Source organism: Aptenodytes patagonicus, chromosome 3, assembly GCF_965638725.1.
Source record: "Aptenodytes patagonicus chromosome 3, bAptPat1.pri.cur, whole genome shotgun sequence".
Lineage (NCBI taxonomy): Eukaryota > Metazoa > Chordata > Aves > Sphenisciformes > Spheniscidae > Aptenodytes > Aptenodytes patagonicus.
In genome coordinates, this window is record NC_134951.1 from 125740306 (window position 1) to 125759040 (window position 18735).

The 18735-nt window shown below is 42.0% G+C and overlaps 1 protein-coding gene across 3 annotated transcripts; it reads right to left on the reverse strand.

The window, feature by feature from the left end:
- Positions 1-50: 50 nt before the first annotated feature.
- On the reverse strand, positions 51-18454 carry ANKEF1 (ankyrin repeat and EF-hand domain containing 1). 3 transcript variants are annotated; one of them, XM_076335102.1, is made up of 10 exons: positions 18419-18454; positions 12156-12543; positions 11488-11687; positions 9853-10002; positions 8987-9110; positions 7261-8083; positions 4171-4397; positions 2696-2877; positions 1347-1490; positions 51-312 (listed from the first exon to the last, which is right to left on the reverse strand). In XM_076335102.1, the coding sequence occupies exons 2-10, from the start codon at positions 12499-12501 to the stop codon at positions 187-189; spliced, it is 2322 nt and encodes a 773-aa protein (XP_076191217.1). In that variant the 5' UTR covers positions 12502-12543; positions 18419-18454; the 3' UTR covers positions 51-186. The 3 variants fall into 3 exon arrangements, with proteins under 3 accessions (XP_076191217.1, XP_076191219.1, XP_076191218.1); XM_076335104.1 differs by lacking the exon at positions 18419-18454 and having other exon boundaries at positions 11565-11687; positions 12156-12214; XM_076335103.1 differs by lacking the exons at positions 51-312; positions 2696-2877 and having other exon boundaries at positions 1410-1490.
- Between the last annotated feature and the right edge of the window lie 281 nt (positions 18455-18735).

Below are 18735 nucleotides of genomic sequence, written 5' to 3' on the forward strand. Positions count from 1 at the left end.
GCCCTTAACAGAAGATTGTGTGTAAGCAACATAATCTACAGAGGAAGAACTTACTACATTTTTTTTTAATCGTAACTGAGATACATTTACTGAGCACTGCATGATTCCTTCCTTACAGAAGAGTAGCCTTTTAGATTTTTGTCCCCTCAAAACACGTGCTGAAGTAGCTTCTTCCAGCTGGTGTGCTTACTCCATAACTTTTCTATTAAAGGGGGTCGTGAAGCTTTCTGAGTGGCCATCAAGAGTAAAGCGTTCACGGAGCAATTCTTGTTTTCTTACTAGCTCCTCTGTTGCGGCTTCAGGGGTCCAAATCTAGAAAATAAAGGTATTTGTAGTTAATTTGGACATGACTTCTGCAACTGAAGCATTAAGAAGATACTGTTAGCCAAACAGAGCCATGTTCTAGCACTCCTTTCCACCCTGAGACATAGAAGAAAACTAGTGCGGCCTCTCAGCAGAAGATACCACAACCATTTGTGTATGTATAAGCAGAGCATTCTTCCAATCTATAATATGCCATGGGCTCACATTAGGGATAATGTCGGAAAGAAGATCCAAAGCTAATTGTTTAGAATGACTGACGCAGGCCCAAGATCCTCAGAGTGGAAAATAGTAATTAGCCGTAGAGTCCCTGGCAATGTAGCCTTATTCCCCCGAGACCATTGCAGAAACTAGCACAAATCGGGGTTAGGGAAATGGTAAACAAACTTCAAACAAAACCTTTCAGTCAGCAATGGTATTCTTTTCCTTTTTAAGGAGGGGAAAAATAAAAAATTAAAAAAACTACTTCCCTCTGATCTTCTTTTTCTCGGTTATTTGCGAATGAGTATTAACAAGTCCCTAATACAAAAATTTTATTTCCAGTATTCTAACTCTAGGAAGTAAACATTTGGCGTACTGTGATCCATTTAGTTCAGTAACTGTCACTGACATAAGTAATCACGTGATAACTAATTGAGAAGGCAAGCTAGAAGTCGGTGCCAGTCCCGTGCACAAGGACTCCTATCCTTTAAGTACAAGAATGTAAAAATCCATACCATGAACATAGCTGCATTTGTATTTTACTGCGGGTCTACTTTAGTCCTATTTTAAAACCTGATAAGAGCTTGATTTCCATGATGATTTGTTTTATATAAATATATGTGTATATATAATACATATACACGTATATATGAACCCTTTAGTTTACTCTTGTTTTGTGGCAATCTCTCTAGCCTGTGTCACATCATCTGTAAGCTAGTTGAATTGTGAAGTCATTTCATCAGATTGTTCTGGTTTTTGATCTACAGCAAGGTCTACCTTTAAATTAACGTGAATCTGTGCTCATGTTTTGCTACTGTACGTACTTTTCTGGGTTTGAATGTGATGTCGTCTCTCTTAGTAGCACCACTGGTTATCAAAGAGTTCAGATAAATAACACTGTCCTTAAGAGAATGTGTTGTCTTTTCAAGAATGGGGTTTTCTACAGCTGGCAGAGATATCTGTGAAGGCTGAAAGAGAAGAAGCTATCAGTTATACACATACATTGCGTTTGGAAGCAAGGCGCACATCCTGCATCTTCTGATGCTTCTTTGCCCTCTATTTACTCTGTGTGTACTTTTCTTAATCTGTTCAGAATCTGTTTTTCTTAAAGCTGATAATTTTTTTTATAACCAAAATTTGTGAGGGAAACCCTTTAAAAGGTAGGTGATGACTCTCCTTCTTAGACACTAAAACATTAACCGCTCTTTAAGGCTCACAAGACAATCACCTAGTACCACCGGTGATCTCATCCTGTGCTGGGTGATGAATAAATAAGCACCTAAGGTTGTCGTCCTCCTGCCTATGAAAGTCCTACGCTATCCCTGACAAATTCAAAACATTTTTGAAAGGGGGAAACCAACATTTGGCTACTGGGACATATTTACTACACCGTTCGGGGCAGGACTGCAAAAGGATACTTCCAGCAACGCAGATACAATTGCATTTTCTCTCCAAATAGCATCCTGGGTCTGACTAACAAGTACCACTGGTAAATCGGGAAGATCTCATCCACAATAAGACAACCAGGATGTGGTCACGGAGGCTGATGTCAGCTTGGGAGCTAAGGCAATGGTAAGGTACTCATGGCTCCCGAGGGGGTGCAGGAAAGGTGTTGAGAAGTACAACAGCCAAACATCAGTGTGGGATTTGAGAAACAGGAGTTGGGTCAACAGTAGAAGAGGAAGGATGTGAGACAAGCTGGGAAATGAGAAGCCAGCAAGCCTGATATCGCCTCAGTGAGTTAGATTAGCAGAATAAAAAGACCTTTCTACTAATTTGAAGGGCCTTGGTCTTATCCTGTGAAGAAACACATGCTCCCTTTAAGAAATTATGGTTACTAGTTGTTCAGTATTTACCACAACAGAGTGGATGATCATAAACTTCAGGATGAGGGGGAAAAGAAGAGGAAATATTTTTCTGTGTCCTGTCAGTGATACAGGACGTAATTCTTAAGGGGGACTGGGGAAGACGTGAAGTTCATGTAATTAAGAAGTCAAAATTTCAACCAATGATCAAGTACTAGTACTGGCAAGAACAAGCACTGGCTTCTGAAAATACTCACTTCAAAGAAACTGCCTGATTTACAGCTTTAGAGAGACACGGATGCCAAATAAATGAAAGAAGCACTCTACTAACTATTAGCAAATCAATCCTTTGTTACCATCTCTCATACCTCCTCTTTCACAGCTTGTACCTCTACAGGCATCAGTGTAGAAGGTGACTTTGGCTTCGCAGCTTTTTCCTTCTCTGCTTCTTTTTTTTCTGGTATTTTTGGCAAATCTTCCAGTTTATTTTGGAGCAGATCAATTATTCTAGAATCTGCAAATACTTTAGCAATATCGAGAGCATTCTTTCCTGTATTTAAAAAACAAATGTCTGTATAAGCCAGAAAATGAACCTTGGCACTTGTTACTGCAACTGGATAATGACACTACAGTCAACTGAATTTAATTAGGCCTCTATTTTACTAGCCATTCAGTGTGCCAGGAGCATGCCTGACACTGGTGTGAGGACTGGCAGTCATCAGCACTGCCTGCAGAAATAAGGCCTTGCAGAAACAAGCCTTGAAACCAAATATTGCAGGAATTCTTGGAGTGGTTGCTTTGCTCTTAACGTCCTGACATTTGCAGCTTAATATACTGGACCTGCAGGTTGTAATTTTGATCTTTGAGAGCTGAGAGCATTTAGCACTAGGAGACGGCTAGCATAGTACAAGGTTAGGAATGTAGACCAAGTTATCGTAGGTATCTACATCTTCCAGTATGTGCTCTGTGGCTGGCAAGGAGTCAAGGGAAAGCCCCATGGTTTAAATGGGGCTGAACACCTTCAGTGCTTAATAAAGGAAAAACTCTCCTCGATCTTGTGAGATGAGACCCTGTGGTTATAAGTAGTTGTGAGATTAAACTGCCGTGTGAATTAGAACTTCACATGGTAACAGAAATGGAGAATACACATCCCTTCTACAAGCAGGGATTCACCTATAAGACATTTTGGGAAGGAAAGTCTCATTATGTAGCAATGTTGCTTCCTATGTTAGAGCAAGAGCTTAAAATGTGATAAATGCTAACTGTTTAAATTACTCCGAAAATAGAGGAAATAATACCGAATGAGGGATCTGCTGTGAGGAGGCAACACTTCAGTATCAGTTCAGATTTGTTTTTCTGTTAAGTATTTTTTTTTTTTATCAGGGAGTAATATTTACATGCTAAGCAGTAAGAAACTTTTTTAACCAGTGCTGCCTGTGCATAAAAACTTAAGTGATTTAAATGGGTGGCAGAGTATACACCGGCCACAACTAAAATATAATCTTCCATCAAATAATGTTAATAACTAGATAAAATTTTTTCATTAAAGCCACTTATAACTCCATATATATCTTGTGAGGAGCAACAGTCTCCTTAATCATGTTACTTTATTTTCTAGATGCATAAAACCCAGGAAAGCTGACTACTTACAGTAGTGATTCCACACTGTAGAAAACTAATTAAACCTAACTCTTACCTTCATCCCGATCCTGATCGCAATCATAAATTCAGAATGCTTCTCAAAGTGTTCCAAGAACTTAAGGTTTGTTTTGTTGGTTTTTTTTTTAATAAAACATGTATACACGTAAGGAAGCAGGCCTTTTTTGGAGACATTGATATTTACCATTGCTGTTTGTAGTTTGGATGTCAGCACCCGCATCAATTAAAAAGTAGACTATATCCAACCTGCAGATCTCAATGGCTCTCATTAGAGGGGTTGCATTGCCTATTGCAGGTGCATCCACTGCTGCTCCAGCCTTCACTATCAGTTCAGCAATATCTAGGTGTCCGTTATAGCAAGCGTGATGGAGAGGAGTCCACATGAAATTGTCTGTTGCATTTACATCAGCTCTACAAAAGAATAAGAGAAGTTGTGGCAGGTGAAGCTAGCTACTAGATACAGCAACATCCACAGCTTCAAGTACAATGTTAACTGCCCACTGCAATGGCATATTCAATGTAAATAAATACTTTCATATTGCTACTGCTACTCTGAAACCATTTTAGTATCTGATATATAGCTTGTCATGGAACATTAATTCTAAGAGCATGCCTGGGTGGTGATCATATCCCCCTCTAAGCCAACACAGTGTCCTCTACATGGAGGTTTTCACAAGTACAGGGAAAAACGGGCATTCAAACAGCTTAGTCCTCTAAAATGCTGCTGGTGTTTGTGCTCCAGCTTCACTGAGAATGGCAAAAAGCACATTAAAGAATTCAAAAAAGAATGCTTCTGGGCCAAGAACAGGTGCTCTAAAACATGTCGCAAAATTGCCTATTGCCCAATTTACAAATGAGTTAGAGAAGGTCTATCTCAGAAAATCTGAGGATTTAAAACTTTTTCAGCCACTGTGTTGCTCGACTAGATCTGTTTCTGCTCCCAGGTTAAAATTGGCATGTTCTGGAGGATGCAAGGGCTAGTTTGGGGGAGACATTCACCTTTGGATGAAGCTGAGAGGAAAAGAATTATCAGCCCTTTAGCAACTGGCTGCCTTGGGAGCTTTTGGGCTGGGCTCATGCAAAAGCAAGGCTTGGGGAACAAGAGCCACTAGAGCCCCTTCATGGTGTTAAAAGGGAAGAAATACGGTTTCCCCCGTATCTTTGAAGGAAGCACAGTCTGTGACCATGCCCAGATCTGCAATCTCCCACGTGTGCCATGTGTGGGTTCAGAAGGGGTCAAAACCTCATGAGGGGATTCCCCTGCACTCAAGCAGAGTGAATTACTTTCCATTGTATTTAGGACAACCTAGAGGTCCTGAACTGAATTAGGGTCACTGTCCCATTTACTCTAGGGACAAAGAGCTGATGTCTTCCCAAAAGATATGGAGAGAGAAGGAAGAAAAAAATTAAGGAAGGAAGCTGCTTCCAGGGATAGCTTTTTTGGTCAGATGGTTAATATTAAACTCTAGATCAAAAGAACAGATTCATCTGTTCATCTTTTCTTGTTTAAATTTTTAATCTTTTTCAAAATTCTACCTTTGGTGAGATCTTATTGCAGTAAATTCCCCAGACTTACCAGTTTTACATTTGTTATCTTTCAGTTGCTTAGCTGTTATGGTTTAGTCATATGCAGTTTTTATTTCCTTTATATTTCTTGTTAAAATAAGCTGTTCCAGTTATTCCACTTTCTCTCTCAACCCAACCTCCATACCTGTACTGATATTCGCTCTGCTCCTGAATCCCTTTTGCTAACTTCATTCTATCAGAAACAAACCAATCGAAGGGAACAGGGGCAACACAGCACTGACTTAAAAATTCTTCAGCATTTTCTCCTGATCAAACATTGAATTTGCCTTTAGCACAAATTTAATTTACTTCTGAGTCTTTCTGGAACAAGATAGAAAGTGGATACCACTAGTTTATGTTTAAACCTCAGCATTTTCTATAGCTCTGAATAAATGTTTTGTTTTCTATTTGATAGGGATTTGTGATACCGTACTGAAAAGGTTGTATTGTAGAAAGTATTTGAACTCCCATGCCAAACTGAAAGTATCTGAAAGTCCGCGTTGTTGAAAGATGCAAAGCTAAACATTGTACTGATAACTTTCCTCTCCACTTTCTGATTTCTGTCAATTTAAAAATCTCAAATTTGGTACTATTTTTTTAAACTAAGTGATTACATTTCTAGGTCTAACTGTTAAATATGATGAGATGTGACTCCAGTGCTGTCTAGTGAGGCTTGACGAAAGCAGTGGAGATCAATTTGCTAGATTAATTTGCTAACTCTTGCATCCTTATCTTTGGAAGACCTGAATATACACATTTACACAACTTCCCATATGCTCCAGGAATGTCAGTGTAATTACCAGGGTGTGTAAAGATCCATGTGCTGTTAAGTCTTTGCAGGAATTGACTACAGCTACTTATCCTTAGAAATGAATGTTAAAATGAATTCTAGCTATAGGTAGAGAACAAAGCTAATGTGAATATCTTTGAAAAACGTTCATTTAAGCGTTTATGTGAATGACTGTAGGACTACAGCAGTCTGACAATAAAATAGAGATTACACTATTACACAAGTATGACTGAATCTTTCTTAAATTGCTTTCATTTTTAAGCTGTCATTGAGATTTTTCACAAGTGTGTCTGTAGGCTACAAGATTGCTGAAGCACTTCTAAAGTGAGGAGCAGACTAAATAGCAGCACATGCTTCTGTGTAAATCCTGCTGCCTCAGCCTGCTGAGGCTGCAGAGGAAAGTGATTATAAGGCTTGTCCCCTTAAAACATTTGCCTGCAAAGGCCCTGGCATGTGGAACAGGGAAGTCCAGGATTGCCTTGATGATTCAGGTAAGAGTACCTTGATGATTTCAGGCAAGTCACTTGAGCCAGATTTCCCCCAAATCATTCATCTGATTTTGAGAGTTCAGTTTTGAGGATGCACTATTTGAGACGTGGGTATGAACTAACTGCAGTTGCAATAGACTGGATTTGTAGGTACTCTGCACGCGACCAGAACATCAACAGCCCAGACGCAAAAAATTTCAGACCTGGGGAACTTACCTCTTGGGTGTTTCTATTTCTCTGTTACTAAAATGTGAAAAATAATAAACTAACCCCTCTAACTCAGGATCTTAGGGAAATAACTTTAATATTAAACGTTATGTAAATAGAAGACAAACCATAGTCTGTTGAATCCAAATGTTTACTGGGAACTTATGCTTTTGAAAGCCTTTCCAAAATAGCAATTTTAAAAAAATCTCTGAAATGATCTTACCCCTTTTCCAGAAGATACTGCACAACATCTATGTTCCCACTTGCACATGCAGCCATCAAAGGTGTTTTGTAATATTTATCTTTTATGTCTACTTGCACACCCTCCTCAAATGCCTTCTGTAGAGACAGAATGTCTCCTGCTCTGACAAGGTAGTTAATATTCATGTACGTTTTCCTTGGCTCATCTATATACCAGGCACGGTCATCGTGCACGGGATGGGCAGATGGGTGGTCTCGGTTAAAATGGTAGCTATCAGCAATGTTCTGAATAGCCTCAATCATGTACACAGGGAGGCCATCTTCCCTACGCGGACACGCGCTCTTCGGAATAACACAAATCGGCACGGGGATGGCAATGCCTCTTTTGCCTCTTCGTTTCTTCCCTTTCTTCCCCTTCTTCCCTTTGGGTCTAAAGGACGTTATAAGATAGTTTTTCTGCAGGTATTTAGAGCCTTTAAAAAATTCTTCAGTGTTGATTCCCTCAGGGTGAGATCCTTCATGCATTTCAGCAATAGTTTGTATTTGTTCAACGTCCACAAAGGCACACTGCTTCTGAATAACTGATATAAAATCATCTTTAGCTACCGTCCCATCTCCTTGGTCAACGGCCTCAAACGCCTTGCGGAGGGCAGCCTGGTGCTCTAAGGACCAGTCGTATAGCCTCAGTGCCCAGCGGGGATTGTCATCCTTAGCCCCAGGCTTGGACTGTTTTATAAAGGTATTTTCAATTTTACGCAATTCTGCTGCTGCTGCTTTAAAACCGCCATCCTTGGCAACGGCTCTTGGGGTCTTTGTTAACAAGTTTGTCCATGTAGGATCACAGCCTAAAAATGTGGACACAATTTCACTGATAATGCAGTGGAATTAGTAATTACTGATTATGTAATATAAGAGACTTGTAATACACATGCAACTAATTGCCACGGGTCTACAATTTTATACTGTCTTAACTATAAATAGCGATAGTAGGTGGAACCACATCATTGATCTCAGACTGGAAGGTTAGCCACGTGTCCGTATTTGTTTCCCAAAGGGAGATTCATTGGGCAACCCATGCTCTACTTATCCATCCACTCATGAATACGTATAGAAAGGCAGAAGTTCAGTGAAAATTCTGCATTTTTACTTAAAGTCGTGAGCAATGTTAAGAAGAAACAAAGATTAAAATGTCACTCACTTCTATACCCCAACCTTGCAATTTGGCATTGGACCACTAGTTAAACATTTGAATCACAAGAACAGAATGTAGGATTTTGCATGGTGCTCTTGAATCAAAGCTTGAGGTGATATAATTATTGGATTAAGTTAGAAAATGATCATAGCTTCTTTGGAGTATGTTTCAATGCCCACGGGCGCCAAGTTTTCTCCATGACTACACTGAGATAATTTTTTTAAATGATCAGCAAACCAAAAATTAATCTTCTATTGGAAGATTCAATACGTTACTTCTTAAAAACAACTAAACCCAGAACCACTCAATACAGTCCAGTTCTAAATTATACAAACCCATGACGTTTCTGCTGCATTCTTTAAGGAATGTTTTATCTCAGCCATATTACTAGAAATAAGTCATAATAGCCTATGATAGGCACTTCTCAATGAGAATTACACATGCTACATGATACTTCAGAGAGTCAAATCTTTCATAAATGCCCAAGTGAAATCTTTCCTTTAGCACAGAAAAAGAATATACATTATAGTTGCAAAATAACTTATTTTTAATGTACCTCTTTGTCCTATAAACTTGCAGCAATTTGCAAATCCTCCTTCCGCAGCGTAATGAAGTGGCGTGTTACCATTCATAGCAATCAGGCCCAGGTCTCCATTATAAGCTGAAATAATCCTCAAAATCTAGAAAAACAAAGACAGTACCACCAAAAATCTTGTTTGTTTCTTAAGATGGGGAAGTGCAAGAATGATTTACAAATAAATGCAGTATCATATATTCCCGGTTTATATAGTAAACTTCTCTCCCACGCCCAGCTGATCAATGTGCACATAACATTTGAGTTTTCTGTAATACTGTGCTTACTTAACTGAGGAAATAGAAACCTTGTGCAGTTGTAGACATCAAGGACAGTCTTCACTCCTGCCAGCCTAGTGTAGGCCACTGTCTTAAAGTAACGCTGATGTTGCATGCACAATCAAAACTGCATAATTTTATATACTTTGAAGATGATATGGGGGATAAGGAAGCAAGTGCCTACCTGCAGCTGTTTGCATCTGCCCTTCTTATAATGGTAATGTTTCATCCAAGTTACACAGCTGTGACATGCTACACGTTGAGAGAAACAAGCTCTCCAATGGAGCAACAGCTCTCCAATGGAGCAACACCAGACAGCCATGTTAGCACACGCACTCAGAGGTACCTTGGCAAAAAAGGCTCTGCAATTATGAGAGAGTTTCTATACTGTTGGATTTACTTAAAAAGAAGCTGCTTTTGATTGCTGATTATTATGCTTTGATCAGCTGAGGTACTGGACTCAAAAAAAAAAAAACCAAAACCCAAAACACCCAACCCCCAAAAAACAAACAAAAAAACCACCCCAGATTTGGCTTTGCAGCAATGCTTTAACGCCACAAATGATGATACCTCAAAAAAGCCTCCTTTGGCTGCAAAATGTGCAGCACTGTGTCTTTCAAGGTCAAATAGGTTAACATCGACTCCTCTCTCAAGTAGACCACGCACCAGCTCGAGAACGCCTTCTCTTGCAGCTTCCATTAAGGCTGTGCGACCTGTAGCCTACAAAGTAGCAACAAAACAATTCAGAATTTGTTTCGTAAGCTAATTCAGGTTGGGACAATATGATCTGATTGTTGCAAGGTGGCATAAAACTGAAGGTCTCCTTTTAAGGTATGACCAGAAAAAGGAGACGAGTCTAATAGTTTCAAAGACACTTGTAGGTAAACTTTAAGAATCTAGTCATAATGCTGCTAAAATATGTGTAGTCAAATCCCAGCGACTCAAGTACATTTGTAACTTGAGTCCCTTGAATAGTCCCCATGAAAATCAATACCTTAGTTAAGGAATTCTTTATTCTGTGTGCATGCTGTCATGCATGTTTACAAAATTTAACACAAAATACCATCTCTATCATGAAAGAGCATAAGGAGCTATGGCTGGAGGAGTGCTACAGGGAAGGCAGAACAACTGGGGAATTTCACTACTGTTCTGTCTGAGAGGAAAAGTTCACAGTCTAATACATTAGTGCCGTCTCTTTTCTAGATAATAGTGTATGTTTGTGATTAGCAGTACCTATTTTCTTTATAATGGCTGACTTTGGTAGATCTGGTGACCTTCCCAGGAACAGAGCACATCTTGGATCAGGGATCGCCTGCTATTAACATGTTGGCCCACAGCAACACTTTAGAATAGCTGACTGCATGCCGCTCTACAGAGGGGCAGAAAGCAGTGAGCCGTGGATATGTTCCACTGAACCATACATTCTTCCCTGATATCTGTCTTTCCCTGGGCCTAGCAAACCACTCCCATTATGTGACCAGGTATGTGCCCATCATATTACAAAAAAAAAAAAAAAAAGCAGGTTCATGCACTGAGTGCATGAAGCGGACACATGCATGGGAGGATGGGATAAGGATGTCCAAATGTTGGTTTTGCTATAGCTAGAAGCTAGGAAGGATACTGCAAAACTAGGACCAAAGCAAAAGCCATGGGTAGCTTTAAGGGGAAGCTTGAGCTCCTTGACTTGACCAACAGCACAGAGCTTCAGTCCTTCAGGTCTTTGTTACATTAAGGAAGTAAACAAATAAATTACTAAGATGTAGAAAAGAGAGAAAAGAGTTTCTTACGTCTCATCCCTGCCTTGATTCCCCATCAGATTTTTTCATGCTGGACTCATGTTTTAATGTAAGTTATTTCAACCCTGAAAACCTTAGGGCACATCCAGGCAAAGTACAAATCAGCGTTGCTCCACTGAAGTACAGTGACCTGCAACTCCTAAGAGCTGGCCCAGTTACATTTTGTTTTTGTAAAATATTTGCACTCTAGTCTACAAAAATCTAAACAAGGATACATGGTTCAAGCAGAAGACTTAAATCCCTGCTCCTGCAAAAAAGGGTGGTACAGAAGAAGGGAATAGGCATGGCCACAGAGTTAAGCACTTGTCACTGCTTTATTATTTTAATGTGAGGATTTAAGGTCATATACTCTACTCCTCTGGTAACTATATGTCTGTATATATGTTCTTAGTTACAGAAATATTCATACTGGGTTTCTTGCATTGGGATTTGCTCCTCTTTCCAAGAAATTCAGACATATTTCTTTAATATCATGAGCTTGCTCACAGGCTTGTAGAAATACAGGCTTCCCATCAGTAGTACAGTTGTTGACATCTGCACCATAATCCAAGGCAATCTGCATGCAGTGGTAGTGCCGTCTTGTAGGTAAAATGCAGTAAAACAAAACACCTGCAAAGAAAAACAGCAGGAATTATGGCGCAATACTAAATTATTAGAAAGGTTACTTAGGCTGTAAGCTTCACAGCTGAACAGACAAACTCCTTCAGTAGAGATCCATTAACTTCTCTTAGGGTATATACATGCAAAAAAGACAGCCCCAGTTTAGGGCCTTTGAACTTGGGGAGTAAACCAGCACTTAATATGTGGCAGGTCATGGGAGGAACATGATTCTCAATCGCAGGTTATCTTTCAGCTACGTACTGGAGAGACCTATGATTTAAAGGCCTAGACTGTTCAGGGAGAATTATTTTCACTTTCACCAAAGCTCTTATGGCCAATAGCTTCTGTTGAGCTGTAAGGTTACCCTCAACCACGGTTCCTCTCTACAGATTGGACACAACATATGTGGCAAGGGTGATACGCAGCAAGAGGTCATTTTATGGTATTTCTGATCTGATAAGGTTCCCTTTTACTTACCTTTCCCTTCATTATCCACAGCAGTCATGTCTGCTTTAGCTTTCACTAACAAATCCAAAACCAACTCATGGCCTAGCTCAGCTGCCTTCATTGCTGGAGTACATCCCATTTTGTCCTGGACATCTGGATGAGCTCCCTGTTCCAGCAAGAAGCTGCACATGTCATTGTCATTTTTAATGCAGGCCAAATGAAGGGCACTATATCCTTCCGTAGGCTCTGTGAAATTAATGAGATTTGGGAATCCATTCTGGACCAGCTTTTCAATTTGCTTCTTGTCTTTCTGGTGAACGCACTGAAGAAGTTTGTAGATCTGTAAGTTTAGAAGCCTGTTATCTACCGGTAACATCCTGGAATAAGAAAAAAATGGCTTCTTTCAAGGAAGTAATTTCTGCATGGGGAGAGAAGAAAACATGTAAACTCAGAGATGAGATTATAATTACATGCCAGTAAGAACAGGAATCAAACTATGTTCAAGGCATGAAAATATCCACTTTAACTTGAGAGAGCACTAAGCTTTGAATGAATTTATCTCATTTAGTATATACAGCATATATAGAGACTATATAAACACACGTAGCACCTTGCAAAGTTGTTCTTCCTAGTCTTCAAACTGTTCTGAAGAAGGCTTATTCAAGGTGAAAATTAAGTTAAGAAGCTGTAAGGTAACTGCTTTTCATTCAAGGAACTGTTATAATCTACAATTACTTGGAAGCCTAAGGGGAGGCTGATCATCAGGGGAGGTTTAGATTGGATGTAAGGAAAAATTTCTTTACTGAAAGAGTGGTGAAACATTGGAACAGGCTGCCCAGGGAAGTGGTGGAGTCCCCATCCCTGGAGGTATTTAAAAGACGTGTAGATGAGGCGCTTAGGGACGTGGTTTAGTGGGCATGGTGGTGTTGGGTTGACGGTTGGACTCGATGATCTTAGAGGTCTTTTCCAACCTCAATGATTCTATGATTCTATGATCTGTCATTTTAGTACTTCAAAGGGGAAAAAAAAAAAAAATCACAAGTCACAGCGTCCTCTGCACTTGCTGAAACATAAAATTGATACTAGCATCACCTCATCAGTACCTGAGCACCTTTTTTTTTTTTGGTAGCTGATGCATGAACTTTCTGCTGGGCTATGTACATAAAAGAGTAAATTGCATTTCTCTGCAGCAAAACCCTTGGGGAAAAAAAGATGCAGACAGGGAGGCACTGGCCTGGAAAAAGGTTCCCCCAGGTGATGCAACACATGCTTCTTGAGGAAAGTGCGGTGCAGGAAACCAGCTTTGCATTTGCCTCAATTCTGAATTTTTTTTTAGGCTTTTTAGCCTCTTTTAGCTAGTCTCAGCACTTGTGACTGGAGGGCCAAGCAAGGGTCAGACATTATAAGGACCATTTCTGAAGCTTGCTTAAGTGGATGGGAAGCTTCCTATCAGCTTCAGCAAGCCTGTCCTCCAAAAACGACAGTGCACTTACAGGACATGCAACAAAAAAAACGTGGAGGAACAGCGTCCTGTTAGGGAATACTTGGGGTTTGGGGGCCGGGGGTTATTAGCAATATAGCCTGTAAATGGGACCACTCGGCAATCTGCCTGGCTACTGCTTGGTGCTTTGTAGATGTCCAAGAAAAGGGAGAGATGCAGAAGGATGCACAATTCCAACAAACTTTTTGAGGCAACACCTCCCATTCTGGAAAGGAAGCCTGAGAGGAAACTGCAGGAAGAGTTGAAAAAAAAGAATGAAGGCTAATCATGTTGGGAATGGATAGAGCACGGTAATTTTTGTACCACAGGTACAACATGCCAGTTGTCATTTCTGTAACTACCACCTTTCGTTTCTTTTGAAGTTCTGTGGCCAGCCTATTTTTGGAACAACAGAGACGGGGTCAAGTTTACTGTTGACAGATTGCTGAGAACTGTCCCTCTTGCATTTTCCCCTGCTAAACAAGCTACTTAGCACTCTCCCTGTGCATCTGGCCATGCTGCCTAAAGATACCTGCAGCCCCGAGTCAGGCGCTGTGTGCAAAACAACCCCATTACACCATCTGACACATCTGACTGCAGCTGATCGCTCCTCCCCTGTAACAGAGTTAAAATAGCAGAGGTGTTTCAGGAAAGGAGTAAGGAAAAGGTAGAGAAGGGCCGTACGATGCCTGGAGCCACTTAAAAGCTGCCCTTTCTAGTCTATGGAGCATTGCAAAAATATTGTAAAATGTTCATGTTTTGCTAGAAAAACCGTTTGTCGTCGTAACAGTTTTGACCAGCTCTACACTATGTTTTATTTGAATGGCATTATTACTAGAAGCCGCTCACTTGCCCAAGTGTTTAAGTGAGCACTGAATTGCAAAGACTCTTTCTCTTTGCAGTGAAATCTGCTCAGAATAGGTCAGCTGCTCCCAGAGTTCGGGGGCTTTCTCCATTTAAATATGCCATTGCTTAAATGCTAAATTCTTTTCTGTGTAGGTCTTACACAACCCTCATTCTGATCATATACAACGTATATTCTTACATTGCATGATTAAACCATTAAGTAGCAATAACTTAAATCTGTCTCCTGTGCCTTGTTTATTCTCATCCCTACCATGCTGTGCTTCTTGTGGCATATTGTCCTGTGAAAGGGAATAAATGCAGAGATTTTTTTTCTACTGACAGGGGTTACAACTATAGCAGCACTCTATTCCTAAATAAGGCTACTTCTGGGTAATGCTCTGGTAGAAGCGAAAACTAGAGTCCCCTATGGAGTCTAGCTTTTAGAGCCTGAAACGTTAGGAAGTAATTTCTGAGCAAATCCTCAATACAGGAAGTTTTTCCTGGCTTCTGAGCACAGGGGAAGAAGTGGTGCAAACTCTGCAGGGGTTGTGGCGAGGAGCAGCAAGAAGGTACTGCAGGGAAGGCTCTTACAGTACTTACACCACTGAAATTCAGCAAAAGAAATGTTTTTAAACATACTTAGATGGAGCTGACAAGCTTAAATGTTCTCTCATACTCTTGTTCTGTTTCCCACTACCCTGCAGCAGTAAGGAACTTGGGTTTACTTCCGAAAACTGGATCCTTTCTTCCCACTGTTATTCATTATTTGCACCTGGATTTTGCACAGCATTTTTTCAGGAACTCATTTAGGATCAAAACTTGCCTTTTCTTCCCTTCTTTCTCACCCCTGAAGCTGCAAACACTGAGGAAACAACATTCTCCATGGAAATAGGTTAGTAATGCTACAGCACACGAGCTGCATTGCAGTTGGTAAAAATCAATTCAATGAAGGCACAACTGGACACAATATTCAATGCATATGCATTTGGATTTATTTAACGGATTATCCTTGAGATTCAGAACAATGCTAGTGCTACCTCTTGGACAAACACTACACTCAGTCTCTGAAGTACAAGCATATCCTAGAATGCTGTGTTTTCCAGCGGGTAAAATGACACACTTGCAAAGCAAGTGTGAACCTAAAGTGCATCTTACGCACCCAAGCAACTACTAGTTGTAAGTAAACACCTGCCATCACTGATGTTCCTGTTCCTGCCAGCATCCACAGCAGTGACACAGCAAAGGGGCAAGTGGCACAGGCTGTTGCAGGAACAGCAGCAGCTTTGAGAGGCCACGGGAGAATCAGCAGCCCTGTTGGGAAAGGCGGACATGTGCTGCATGTGTGTTAGACACCACAGAATAGGGTTGAAAAACCACAAACCACACAATATTCTTGCAATGTCCCTGTATATACGTCCAATGATCATTTTAACTACGTGATTAGGTATCACTTGCTCCCTACAACCTCTGCCTCATGCAGGACATGAGATTGACAGCACACCTTACACTTACTGCACACTTTCCTTTTTGCTCACAGGGTAACGTATTACACTCCATTACAATTTTAGCCCCAATTCAGCCTGATCAGTTTTTCCTGGTGCTTCTGAGATGCTTATCATGGTATTCTTTTAATACTTCACACACCGTAACAAAATTATTTCCGTAAACATAACTGAAATTATTTTCATCACAATGGTGGTGTTATCGCAATCCAACCACCAGTGAGATCCTCCCAAGTTTAAAGTCTTTGCTTCAAAGCATTAAGAACCAACAATTTACATGAAAACAACCATAACATTTTAACTGTGACAGTTAATATTTCTTTGCAGTATTTCTTGAAAGTGACTGGCTCAAGTTTTATTAGAAGTTTCTACAGTAACAGAATCAAAGAAAGACAGGTGGGGTAGAAAACTCTACCCAGCGTCAGGTAAAGTTACAAGCAAGTGAAACAGGCTTCTATAATGAAGATGTAACTACAGCACCCTGCAAATTTTCATTAAGTAAATACTACCAACCATACATACTTCGTAGAGTTTTTATCACTTAACCTGCAACAGATCTTTTAATGGAAAATGAGGGATTGTTAACACAGCTTTGAGACAGTCATGCTCTGGGGAGGACTTCATGAAGCTATAGTCATAAATCCCAAGCTTGTAACATCTGCTTAGCAACAATTTTATCTGTTGACAAACATCAACAGAACCGCTACCTTCATTCTGCCAGCTTGTATCATCGTTTTGGTTGAGAGCATGAACTCATTTCAAATTCAGATTAATCCTTTTCCCAGTATACCTAGTATTAAGAAAATAATTTTAATCAAATTCTTGTTTTCTCACAAAGCTTTCCAAGCTGTGATCGAGGTACGTTGATAGAGAGGGAAGGTCTGGTGGCCAGGGCTCTCACTTGCTGAGTCTCTGTCAAAGCCTGGTGCCTGACTGCTGCTGGAAGCACTTGTGACTCCTTTTTTGAAGTTTTCAACATTTTTCAGTTTCAACGTTTCAAGTTGAAAACATCCCTTTAATTATCACTATTCACAAACCAGCAAACAAAATTTTCATATGTTTTATCTTTAGCGAGAAAAAATAGCTTAGCACTTTCTAAATTTAATGCATTTGCGTGCTGGCCATAGAGATAAGCATGAGCTCTATATGCTGGTATAAAAGAAGCCAATATGGCAACAGTGCCACACTATATTTGTAGCTTCATACAAATAATTGCACTGGATTTTTGGCTGTGACTAACGTTTAATAGGAGTGATGCAGCAAAATCTTCCTAAAACTGAAATCCAGTAAAATGAATAGCCTATAATGATGGGTTTTCTCTTCTGAGCCCTTCTTGGTGTTAACTCTCAAGAAACGCTTTGCCTTGGGCTGAGGCATAGCATAGCACTGAGCGACGGTCACTTCCCTGGCGCTTCCTGTCTACCCTTCTATGAACTGAGCAGGTTTCAATCTCATAGCAAGATCTCTGCCCCGATACAGCCCTCTGGGAAACTGGGCCCAGTCCTGAGCGCTGTAAAGACAGTCCCGAGGTTATGGCTGGATTAGATCAAAAGAAGCGCATTCTTTTGTCTTCAGTTTGCCTTGCAACTTCCAGTCACTTTAGCGTTCATCCAAACTGGAATGTAATAGAGCCCAGGCGGCCAGCAGCAGGCAGCCCTCAGGGCCTGCCAGCAGCTGGCAATCAGGTGTATGAGCAACACTTGCTGGGACAGGGGCTGAGGGGAGGTTGCTTGTCAGCTAGGAGAGCTCGGGCTTCCTGCAAGCCCCTGGACTGCTGGGGAGTTGGTGATGAGGTGCTGCTGCGCCCAGGAGCAAGGAACAGGGCGTGCAACCACTCTCACAGAGCCTGAAGTGCTGAGGGCGCTGGGGAAGCCAGGTAAGGAATAAAGCTGGTGTTAGTTGATTTTCCTTGGGTTGCAGCTCAGAGGAATGGGTGGCCTGCAGAGGAGGCTGGCTTTAACGGGAGAGAAACTGCTGGAAAGGGAATACGTTGCAGAGCTGGCGTTGACCCACACTGTACTTAAGTGGTAAGGACTTGCTTGTCTGACGATGTAGAAAGACAAACTGAGGTAACTTCCAGTCCACCCTCCTCCGAAGAGAGGTACCAGGCGTAAGGGGGGTGCTGATGTCTAGCGTGGAGTATTTCTTTTAGAAATCTGAAGCACAGCAGCTCTGTGGTGCCGCTCCTGCTGTGCCCCCCCCCCCGCCTCCCTTAGGTGGGCCTGCATCACATGCGGTGCCCTACGCTTGGGTTCCTTGCCCAGGCGTGCTCTGAGGTTGGATTCAGCCTTCACAACCCGCCGGCTCTACCCCAACCCCTCCGAAGCAGCCGGGGAGGCGCCGCCCCGTCCGGCCTCCCTCGCACCACCAGGCCCTGCGGCGGTCTGCGGATGCCCACCCCGGCCGCCGAGCGGCCCCGGGCCCGCCAGGCCGCAGCCCCGGCGCGCCCCTCACCGGGCACTCACCTGAAGAACCACGGGTCCCGGAAAGCCCGGCGGCGGCCGGCTCCCCCCCCCCGCCTCGCCTCAGCGCCGCGTCGCGTCGCCGGCCCGCGCCGCGCCCGCCATTGCCGCCTCCTTGGCAACGGGGCGCCGCCGCGCGCCTGTCCTGGCAACGGCGTCGCGCGGCTGTGAGGGGAGCGGGCCGTGAGGCGGCAGCTCCCCTCAGCGCCCCGGCGGGGCTGGGAAGCGGCGGGGTGCTAGGTACGGACGAGCGCCTCGCCGCCCTCGGAATGGCGGGGTGAGGCGGGGCAGGCAGCCGGGCCGCTGGTTTACGGGAGGAG